At 40.3% G+C, this 12,248-nt stretch overlaps 1 protein-coding gene across 1 annotated transcript in view; it reads right to left on the bottom strand.

Annotated features, from left to right (window-relative positions):
• Nucleotides 1-11,357, bottom strand: part of LOC124976621 (disintegrin and metalloproteinase domain-containing protein 21-like) — a 31,031-nt gene extending 19,674 nt beyond the window's left edge. Inside the window, exon 1 of the mRNA XM_047539399.1 lies at nt 9,152-11,357. Coding sequence (XP_047395355.1) covers nt 9,152-11,357 — 2,206 coding nt within the window. The remainder of the gene's footprint in view (nt 1-9,151) is intronic.
• Nucleotides 11,358-12,248: the final 891 nt, after the last annotated feature.

Here is a 12,248-nt window from a genome sequence, read left to right as displayed (position 1 = left end):
CTTCCCGCATTTCTTAGTTATATGTTCCTGAGTTTCATATAGAGCATGTCCAGTTTCTATCAGCAAAGTGCTTCCTATTAAGGGATGAGTGACACATGAAGAATATTCCAGGTTCAATGCATTCATATCATTTTACTCCAATAGGACTTCTTTTGCTTAGATTAGGATTTGGAACCTGGCTAAAGATTTCTCCACTGTGATAATGGTCTTTACTTCCACAGCTTTCTCTCCATTGTTATTACTGTAAAACATGAGAACTTAAACCACCCTGTCCTGTTGTTGTAGTAATCTTCAAAGTTCTTGTCTTTATACTTTTTTTTCTAGAAAGACCTCGTTACTGAAGGTTTCCCGCATCACATCTCTGTAGCATTTCTTCTGGGAAGGGTCCACCAGAGCCCACTCCTCCTGGGTGAAGCCCAATGACCATATCTTCTAAGGCCACCAAGCCCATTCCAGGGTGTTCTGGTGTCCTCTCTACTATTCCCTCAGTTACTGCAGGTCACTGCCTGTCACAGCTTCACTGGCAGAGCCGCCTCAGGTGGTTAGAGTCAACTGAGATGCACTGACAAAGGCAGTTTTGAGCACATTCTTGGGTTTTAATTCTCTGACTCCTCATAGTTCCCTTGGTGTCATGACTATGGCAATTCTAAGTTCTCTTATCTCCTTCCGATCTTCATTACTAATACCACAGTTCATGAGGCACAGTTTACAAAATGATAGATGCGTCAAGGTGTGACTGTGAAAGCGATAATGGTGACCCTGGGACTTGAAGACAGAACCAAAAGCAAAGGCAGAGCACGGGGAGGGGTGCAAAAGAAGGTGGCCAAATAAGGGACAGCGCCGCCAGGGACCTTGTGGAGGGCATGGAACTTGTCGAGGGGCAGAGTTTTCAAGTGGAGAGCTGCTGGAGGGAAGGCCAACTCCTGCAGCAGGCAGTTGGGCAGGCAGTGGTGATGTCGGCCAAGTTCAGCAGGGAGGTCGAGCTGAGAGAGGCCCCAGGCTCAGAGCCAGCAGTTCACGACACGTTCATCAGGCCGACCGATAACGTGACAGGTTGGTGTGTACCACTGCCTTAAGTGCCTGTCCTTTACATTTCAGGTGAGAGGGTTTCACCATTCAGTCTTCTGGTCTGTTTGGTAAGCTGGCAGCCCTTTCTCTGATATGAGTTTGATATACCCATGTATTCATGTGCTTCTGGTTTAATTTTATAAGTTCACAGGTGGTCATTTTTTATTAGCATGATTCATTGATGAGTTTGTGTCTAATGATTGTGCTGTGCAGTTGGTGGTTATTCCTTTTGACATGTTCTGTATGTCCTGCATCTTGCAGGTTATCCGCTTACCCATACACGTGACCAAGTCATTCAACCGTAGTACTTGCGCTCCGTGGAGTAACACAGGGCAAACTACTGCTTTATAAAATGGAGTAATTCAGGGATCAGTGCAGCCTAAAATCTGCTTTTCTGTACAACACAGAGTAATTCAGAGCTGGGCACAGCCTGCTCTCCACTAATAGATGTTTGTATCAAGTAAAACCAATACCTACTCTGTGATCTGCAAATTTCAGTTCTTAGAACATATACATGGAGTCTTGTCTATGAATGTTCACATCTGCATTATTCATAAGTTTATTCCACAAACTAAGCAAAAAAGTGGACCAGATTAGCATGATAGAAAGATATAAAATAGAACATCCCAAAGTCAAAATGGGCTGAGTACTGGAGTTTGAATGTATGAGTATATTTTCTGTTTTTTTATGCTTCTTTTTGAATCTTTGTGATTATGATGTTTCTATCATTTCCGAATAGGTTGTTGCAATTCAAAGATTTTTGTAAGGTCTATGATAATCACAAAGCAAAACTTTATAATAGACATAATAATAAGCAAGTCAGATATTAAATGTTTTTTCTCATATGCAGAATCTTCAGAGAAAGAAGGAATAAAAAGGGACCTCATGAAAGTAGAAGAGACAACAGTAAAGAGGGAAATCGAGGGGGAGGGAAGAGGGGATGGGAAGGGAAGAAATTGTGGAATGAAATTGACCAAATTATGCTAAATCCTTGTGAGAATATTTCACAATGAATACCATTTTCATGTATAATTATAATGCACCAATTTAAAAATAAATAAAGAAGACCATTATAGTAAAGAAAGGGAGGAGAGGGAGGAAAGAAGGGAAATAGGAAAATACTGAGGAATGAAATGGATCAATTATGTTATGAATATACATGAATCCCACTACTTAAAAAAATTAATTTGTTCTTTTTGGTTATAGATGACAGTAGACATACATACATGGAGTATAACTTCCAATTCTATGGTTGTACATGATTGGAATTATACTAGTCATGTATTCCATATATGAACATAAGAAGTTTATGTCCAATTCATTCCACTGTCTTTTCTATTCCCATCTGCCCTCTCTTCCCTTCATTCCCCTTTGTCTAATACAGAGTACTTCTGTTCTTTCCCCCAGCTTATTGTGTGTTAGCATCCACTTATCAGAGAGAACACTTGGTCTTTGGTGTTTTGGGATTGGCTAATTTCACTTAGCATAATAGTCTTCAGGTCTATCCATTTACTGGTAAATACCATAATCTCATTCTTCTTTATGGCTGAGTAATATTCCACTGTGTATATTTACCATATTTTCTTTACCCATTCATCTGTTGAAGGGCACCTAGGTTGGTTCCATAGCTTAGCTACTGTGAATTGTGCAGCTTAAACATTGATGTGGCCGCATCAGTATAATATGCTGATTTTCCATCCTTTGGGTATACGCTGAGGACTGGGATAATGGGCTAAATGGCGGTTCCATTCCTAGTTTTCTGAGGAATCTCCATACTGCTTTCCAGAGTGGTTGCACCAATTTGCAGTACCACCAGCAATGTCTGAGAGTACCTTTCTCCCCACATCTTCACCAATATTTATTGTTGCTTGTATTCTTGATAATTGCCATTCTGACTGGAGTGAGATGGAATCTCAGTGTACTTTAATTTGCATTTCTCTAATTGCTGTAGATGTTGAAGATTTTTTTATATATTTGTTGAACAATCATATTTCTTCTGTGAAGTGTCTGTTCAGTTCCTTTGCCCATTTGAGTGCATTAACCCCACTGCACAATTATAATGCACTAATAAAGAAATAAATAATGACCAATAAATAAAAATACATTACTGAGTATGTAATTTAACCACAAAGTAAGTCTGTAAGAGAGGGAGAAAGTTTGGAACTATGATTAATCTAGTTATTACTTACCAACAATTAAACTAAATGAAATGGATTGAATTCTCTGATAAAAATTCATAGAACAACTGAATGAATAAAATTTATAATACTTAACTATATGTGGCTTAAAAGAAATTCCAACTCTGAAGACTTGTGTAAACTGAAAGTGATGGACAGAAAGATATGCTAAGTGAACGTGAATCTATGAAAAAGCATTAGTAGCCATACTTACATTAGAAAACATAGACTTTTAATCAAAAGCAGTAAAAAGAGACAAGATCATTATATAATGACCAAGGGATAAATTTGGCAAGAAGAAATAACAATTCTAAATATATATGCACCCAATGTCAGAGCACCCAAATATTTTAAAGCAAATATTAGCTGTCCTAAAGGAATGCTAAGTTGCAGTTGGAATAGGGATTTTTAAGAGCCTACTTTTGTCAATGGACAGATGACTCACACAGAAAAGAAACATAGAAACAGCAGAGTTAAATTGCACTTACAAGAAATGGTCCTGGGCTGAGGAGATAGCTCAGTTGGCAGAGTGCTTGCCTGTGAAGCACTAGGCCCTGGGTTCAATCCCCAGCACCGCAAAAAAAAAAAAAAAAAAAAAAAAAAAAGAAATGGTCCTAAGAAACATCAACAGTATATTCCCTCCAACAAATTGAGAATATAAATATATATATATATTCCTCATCAGCACATGGAATATCCCCAGGATAGAGCATGTGATAGGCTACAAAACAAGTCTCAGGGACTTGGGAGATAGCTCAGTTGGTAGAGTGCTTGCCTTGTAAGCACAAGGCCCTGGGTTTGATCCTCAGCACCCCCCCAAAAAAAAAAAAGTCTCAATAAATTTTTTAAAATTGAAATCATCAATCATCTTTTCCAACCACGTTGAAATAAAATGAAAAATACAAGGAAAGCTTTGGAAATTATACAGATATACGGAAATTAAAGCTTATTCTTTATTTCCATACTTTTATTGGTGCCTCATAGTCAGACATAACAGTGGGATTCATTGTTACATATTTGAACATGCACACAATTTAACAATATGATTTGGCCAATATCATTCCACAGTATTTCCCCATCCCTCCACTCTTCCCTTCCCTGGCCCCTTTTTTCTACTCTACTGATCTTCCTTAGATTTTCATAAGATCCTCCCACTTTCTTTTTCCTCTTTAGCTTCCACTTATGACCCTTGACTTTCTGAATTTGGCTTATTTTGTTTAATATAAGGTACTCAAGTTCCAACTGTTTTCATTCAAAGGACGTAATTTCATTCTTTTTCATGGCTGAATAAAGCTCCATTGTGTATGTAAACACTACATTTTCTTTATCCATTCATCCAATGATAGACATATAGGCTGGTTCCATATTTTGTCTATTATGAAACGTACTGCTATACACATGGGTATGTATGTATCACTATAGTATGTGGACTTTAATTCTTTAGGATAAACTTCAAGGAGTGCTATAGCTAGGTCATATGATATTTCCAGAGGAAACTCCATACTCAAACTCAGAGTGTTTATACTAATTAACAATCCCACCAGCAGTGTGAAAATGTCTTTTTCTTCACATCCTCTCCAGCATTTATTATTCTTTGTGTTCTTATTGGCTGCCATTCTAACTGGAGTGAGGTGGAATCTCAAAGTAGCTTTGATCTGCATTTTTCTAATTGCTAATGATGCTGAACATTTTTTCATATATTTGCTAGCCATTTATATTTTTTCTTTTGAGAAGTGTCTGTGTAGTTCATTTGCCCATTTGCTCATTGGTTATGGTTGGTTTTTTGTTTGTCTGTTTGTTTTTCGTTTCAAGCTTTGAGTTCTGGATATTAATCCTCTGCCAGAAGAGCAGCTAGTGAAGAATCCTCCCCATTCTGTAGGCTCTTTTCACATTCTTATTTGTTTCCTCTGCTGTGAAGCTTTTTAATTTGATGCCATCCCATTTATTAACTCCCGGCATTATTTCCTGAGCTTTAGGGGTTCTATTGAGAAAGTTGTTATCTGTACCTCCAGATTGGAGTGTCAACCTTATGTTTTCCTTCAGGAATTGCATAATTTCTGGTCTAATTCCTAGATTTTGATTCTTTTGAGTTGACTTCTGTACAGGGTGAGAGAAAAGTTGTCGGCTCATTATTCTACATATGGATAACCAGATTTCCCAGCAACATTTGTTAAAAAGGGTGCCTTGTCTCCAATGTCTATTTTCGACATCTTTGCCAGGGATTAGAGTGCTGTATCTGAATGGGTTTGTATCTGTGTCTTGCTGTTCCATGAATTTACCTGTCTGTTTTAATGCCACTATCAAGCAGTTTGTTACTATGGCTTATAATATCACTTGAAATCAGGTATTATGATGCTTCCAGCACTACTTTTTGGCTTAGGATTGCTTTGACTATTCTAGATCTTCATTTTTTCCCCCCAAACGAATTTTAGGATTATTTTTTCTAGTTCTGTAAAGAATGCCATTGGTATTTTGATGGAGATTTGCATTGAATCTGTACATTGCTTTTGGTAGGGTTATGGTTTAAATATGTTGGTGCCTCCCAAAAACTCATGTATGAGGCAGTGAAAGAAAATTTAGAGGTGAATTGTTTGAGCTATGAATGCCTTAACCTAAGCAGTACATTGGCGCCCTGATAGGATGGCAACTGAGTGGTAATTGTAAGCAGGTAGGGTATGGCTTAAGGAGGTGGATTATTGGGGGCAAGCCTTTAGGGTATATATTTTGTTAGCTGAACTTAGTCTCCCCTCCCTCCACGCTCCCACCCCGCTTCTTGGTATCCTTGTCCCCAGTTGCTTTCCTCCACCACACACTTCTGCTATGATGTTCTGCCTCATCTCAGGCCCCAAGGGATGAAGTTGGTCATCTATGAACTGAGAACTCTGAAACCATGAGCCCTGATGGGGGTTCATCACAAGTGATGGTGGTTCACTTGGCATGACACCTCATTTTCTCAAATGAATTAAGCCTTTAACTTCTCTGTGGGAAACTCATTATTGAAATGCAGACAAACCCCTAAAACGGGGAGGTTTGAGGTCAAGAACAGCATGTATCAGAGAAACATGAATTGCTTCAGTGGAGAGGTCAGACCTGCTGCTGTTTGCAGATTATTTTCACAACAAGGAGATTGCAGGCTCTGATCATTTTTGGTCAACCTTTCTTTAGACCAAATTCAGTATTTTACATTTGTTTTTAGGAGTTCTTTGGATGAGCAGAGAGTTTAGGTGATTTCCCTAAATTCAAAGATTAGGCTCTCTTGCTATCTCCAACAGCTTGTACCATAGAAATTCCCAATCAACCCAATCAACCCAATCTCCCAGCAAGATCTGGGCTAGACATATGTTCTGGCACAAAGTTTGTAGTTCTGATCACTTTCTTCTCCCTACATGGCATGATTTCAGACAGCACCATGGTGAACTCCAGCACACCTTTGGTTATTGGAGCACAACACACTGTGCATTCCTGTAGCGCCTCAGAAGGGTAATGTGGTAGGTGACTCACCATGGACAGCTTATTTCAGTTGATAGGAAGGAACCAAGCCAAGAAAACTTGGAGACAGGCTCTGGTCTTTGGAGGCCTCTTTTCAACAAGTTTGCTATTCTATCCCTCCCAAATACCTGTCCTCCTCTATCTACTTTGTTTCTTTCTCTTACAATCTCACTATTCCCACAGGAATAAGACCTGATCTTGGTCTTCTTTTTGGTTCCTTGCCATATCCCTATTATACATTATTAGTATTATCATTGGACCTAAAACTTGAACTCCCACTGTACATGACAGGGTCCTAGAAATGGGGTGGGGGAGTCCTGTAAAGGCTTATTCTGAAGTTTCCTTCCTTTGTGTTGACTAAGAAAATGAAAATGTGTTGACAAGGGTATGATAGATAGGTCTGTCTCAAATCCCTGACACCAATCAGATCCCGCTTTTCGGGACTACTCAGGTAACACCTCATCTGATACTGTTGCCTTTTTGGTTTATGATCTGTAAACTGAATTATCAAATACTACTCAGATATATCAGATACACTGCAGATCACAGCTGCCCCTAGGTACAACAGTTTGCTTACTATCTTGAAGACTACACGATAAACATCAAGAAAACCATACTGGCACAAACTTCCCATACTACAGAGTACAGTAATGGCTTGAGGGAAACAAGGAGGCCTTCGTAAACACAAACCACATCAATAAAGATATCAGGGGCTGGGTCTAGCTCAGTTGGTAGAGTGCTTGCCTTGCACAAGGCCCTGGGTTCAATCCCCAGCACAGAAAGAAAGAAAGAAAGAAAGAAAGAAAGAAAGAAAGAAAGAAAAGAAAAGAAAGAAACCAACCCATATGGAGAAAGAGGAAAGGAAGAGATGAAGGTGTCTAGGCCCACAGTTATGCTTTGGCAAACAAGAGGCTCAGACAGAGCCTACATGACTGTCCTTCTAGGATGACAGGCTCTAGTTTCATTTATTGCCTTTGGATCAAGAAGAAACATCCCTACTTTGCAAATGGTCATCCACTCTTGCTTTCAGTAGGCACTGGTGTGCAAATGTGGCTACTGATATGTGAGAAAGGCTCAGTGAGCAGGGACTCAGCCCCTTCTTGGAAGGTAGCATCCTGCTTGCTCTACCACATAAGCCACCTGGGCAAGAACTGCTGACTGACAGAACTCTAGAAAGATGGACAAACCCTAATGTCACCATAGCAACCCCACTGATTCTCTCCTTCTGCATCCTTCTTCTCCCCTCTGGTGGTCACCCTAATCCAGATTCCCTGTGAAGAGGACAAATTTGAAATGAGACCCTTGTCACTTAAAAAGGAGGAATGTATTACCCTGACCACTGGCCAGACTCCAAACATGTGCACTGTTTCTGAAGTGGTTCTTTGTGCCCCATGCTTAGTTGCATCCTGCAATTTGTAGACAGGCCGTTTTTTTGCAATCCCTGGCATTTTGTATGTGCCAGCCTATGACTTCAATCATGAGAAGCATTAAGAAGTGTTCTATTATGGCCCATGATTTTTCATGTGATTGTTATCAATAAAGTGTCAAAGACTTTAGGCGCAGAACATCACAGGTTGAGCACAAGCTAAGAATAAAAATAAAAGGATAATGAGACTGATGGCCACTGGCATGTACTCAGTGCTAAAATGCTCCAGGCTTTACTTAGGTGCCATCATCCCTTTTGATTGCTTATGGAGAAGTACATTTCATGTCTCTATGTTAAATGTAGTCCTCAAGATTCTCAAAGATTAGCACTTTCTCTATAATCACTTCGTCAGCAGGTATCAGAACTGCTGTTGAAATTGATGATGCCTGTAACACATGTTTGTTTTAGTCTTCCCTCCAGATCTCTGACAAGTCTTATGCTCACTGGTTTTCCACTAACAATAAAAATAACGAAAACCCAATGCTTACCAATTGGAAACAGATTGTTACAGTGGGAAAACTAGAACATCCTAGCATGACCAGGATTCAGAATAGGCACATATAGGAAACCTTAGAATCCACATCTTCAATAAGTTTCTCTTTCTAGTGAACCTAAGAATTTGTTTCACCTTTAGGAGTATTAAGGATATGGCCTTGTTAGGTGGGTGTGCTCAGAGGTCAAGCTCTTGCCTGGTATTTGCAAGGCACTGGGTTCAATTCCCAGCAAAACGCACATTCTCTCTCTCCCCCACCCCTATCTCTCTCTCTCTCTCTCCCACTCACTCACAAATATGATCAGACATGAAGTATTAAGTGAATTTAAGCACAGAAAACCATTTTTAATTTTCCAGTGGTTTTATTTCAAGATGTCAACTTCAAGATGATAACCTCAGAATGAAAAAATTATGAAGTTGTGAGAGTGATCATTTCTTCCAGCAAGTGCCATTGTAAGTCTCTCCGTACAGTGAGTCCCATTAGTATTTATTTTTTACCTTTGTCCTTTCTCTCATCTACAACTGTTACTGCTTTTGAAGCTACACCAGAGAAAATTGCAACAAAAAAAGCAGTGATACGAGCAAGGGCTAAAACTAATACCTTGTTTATACTGAGATGCATTTTGGTACGCAGATCTAATATTAAGTCTGGTGCAGGGCCACTATCTACACTACCACCGACTCCTTTCTGTTCACAATTTGGTGGTGCCCAACCATACAAACAGTGGCAGTTTTTCAAATTGTTGCACACACCTTTGTAATTGCATGTCTTCACATCACAGTTAAAAGGCAAATCTTGAAAAAAAGTACAGTTTTTTTGTAAACAGTATTGTGCTGGTCCACAGGTTGCACCATCCACTACAAGCCCTATTTCCGGTAGTTCTTCGCCATGGTGTGTATCAAATCCAAAACACGATTCCACTTTGGTGTCACCTACTAATATGTGATGAAATGTGGTGTGCTCATCTGCACCAGGAACTTCGTGAACATCAGCGCAATGCAACATTCCACATAAAACATCATCTGATTCACATTTCATAGGTTTACTTCCCCCTCTTACCACCTTAAGTCCACAGTTTCCAAATCGATCGCCTTTTATATTCAATTTTTCATAGCATACAGGCGAACCATCTTTTACTCCGTATCCAAAAAGGGCTTGACACTGCATATCCCGGTCACTGCAGTTTCCTTTCACACAAACAGCCAATGGTGAACATGGGGTTCCATCCTGGACGTAGTAGTCCTCTGGGCAATTCTGTGTTTTCCCATCACAGAACTCTGGAAGGTCACAGATACCAAGTATGTCTCTGCAAGTCCTTCCCGCGCGAGCGAATTTACAGTTTTCGCAGCAAGTTCCTGTATTACACGTACTGCCAGTAGTGAAGACACAGTTGGTAGCACAACAGGAGTCATTGGCACATTCCTTAAGGGAGCCACAGTCGCATTGCTCATCCAGAGTTACAGACTTGTCGCCACAACGATTAGACTCATAAGGAAAATTTTTGTATGGTACATTAGTTGCACTGTGGCAAGGATCCCATCTATGTATTTGATGATGCAATAGATCATAAGAGCAATTGCTGAACATATCTAGAAGACCAGGCGTAGGATTCATAACACAAGAATGTCTTCGAAAACAAACACAGTCACGGTGGTCGTGACCTAAGCTCATGCCGTGACCAATTGTATGTGCTGTAAGAGTCGCAGCCACAAATATGTGATAATTTGAGATATACACATATGCTGCTCCCCAGTTGGGGTTGCATACTCCTCCTTGGGAGGCATAATAACTTGCACCTGTCAACCGAACTGCTGTATAAATTATTGAAGTGTCATGTCGAACAAATTTCCACACGTTATTAAATTTCCATAAACCAAACTCATGCGTAGCTGCAGTAGAATGGCCTCTCAAACTATATGAATCTTTGTTCTGCCAAATGCACAGAATACGTATGTAGACATGAAAACTGACGGGTTTGAAAATGGAATCTAGGATGTTATTTATAATCACTACATTGTCTATTGTCTTGGATTGATTTGGGTTCAGTTTATATAATGAGGAAGTAATTGTGTAATGAAGTTTCAAGTGTTTCATGTGTAACCGCCACAAATAAACAGGGCCTGCTCTAGCACTTTCAGCTAAGTTTACCTCTTCAAGTACTTCATCTATCTGTTCCTCTTCTATTGTACACCTTTCATCTTCTGATCTGTGTTCTGAGACAAGCAGAGAAACCACATGCTCAAATTTGGAAGAAGCCTCCAATGGTTTGATTTCATAAGTGAAGTCATCTATCTGCAGCATTCCACGAAGACCTCCATAGCAGGTATCCAGTGTGGCCATGGACCCAGGAACTCCTTCCAGGTAACTGTAGTAGTAACAATCTTGAGGGACATAGGGGTAGTCCTCTTGCATGGCACCTTGGTCATCATCAGTAATAACAGGAAAATGTCTGGGCATCAGGTTCTTCTTGAGCTTCATGTGGATCACATGTCTTTGGCCCCGGAAGCGAATGCTGTAGGTGAGCTGGTTTGGCATTTTAATTTCGCCCCTCCTGTGTGGTACCTTCCTGGGAATCACAACCTCAGATGATGTGAAACGCCATCCTGGGAAGACATGGAAGCAGCAGACAGGGGAAAGGAGTACCCAGAGGACATGCAGCCAGAGAAGTCCCATCAGTGGTCTCTGGGCCCAGGCAGGCCCCATGAATAAGGAAGCTTTGCCCAAAGCCAATAAGGTCAAGTGGGAGGCAGGCAAGACCGCCTCTAAGGTATCCAGTTTGCTGTGAAGGTAGCTAGGAGGACAGCAGTGACTCTAGGCCTGACCAACCCTGAGAAGTGTTGGGGAGGGCGAGGCTATTACATAACAATGCTGTGCTCAGTGACCTACTTACTCTGAGGATTGAGACTTCTTGGGAAGGGGAAAAAAGTGGGGCTGTATTTGGAAAAAAGGTAATGTATATCTGAGCTGAAACATCTCCAATTCTAAAGGGAGTTCATAAGCAGGAGAAGAATAAGTTGATTTGGTGCAATGTTTGTACAGTTATCGGCTTTCTCCCAAACTAAAATGAACCGAGTGATCACTGTAATTAAAAAAGTGAACCAGTAAACAATAAAGTCATAAGTGGGGGAAGAATACATGGATTTCGTGCAATTTTGGTACAAGACATGAAGTTTTTCAGACCTGTATGAGTTAAGGGTTCAACAGGTAATTAAGTCAAGAATCTTAAAAAATGGAGAGTAGATGCTAACTGAAAGGTTATGGAAAATAATATTCCCAAAAGACAGTTTCCCAAGAAAAATGAAGGGATTGGGTGGCTCAGGAGGAGGGAGGGGAAATTGGCCAAACATTAAACCTCTCCCAGTGCACCCTTTCCTAATAACAATGGGCCCTAAACTTAGACCTTCCCCCATTGCAAATTAGCCCTAAATGGAGGCACAGCAAATACTGAAACTCTGGGAAACAATGGATCCCAGAGTAAGAATAATGAGTTTCAACCTTTTTATAACCACCCTCCTGTGATAAGGTTTTAACCTGCACAACTAGCCCCTGACGGTCAAAACTGCACGTACACAGCTCCCAATGATTGCATCATCG

The sequence above is a fragment of the Sciurus carolinensis genome, chromosome 2 (genome assembly GCF_902686445.1).
Source record: "Sciurus carolinensis chromosome 2, mSciCar1.2, whole genome shotgun sequence".
Lineage (NCBI taxonomy): Eukaryota > Metazoa > Chordata > Mammalia > Rodentia > Sciuridae > Sciurus > Sciurus carolinensis.
The sequence above is the reverse complement of the archived record's forward strand: the minus strand, read 5'-3'. Positions and strand labels throughout refer to the sequence as shown.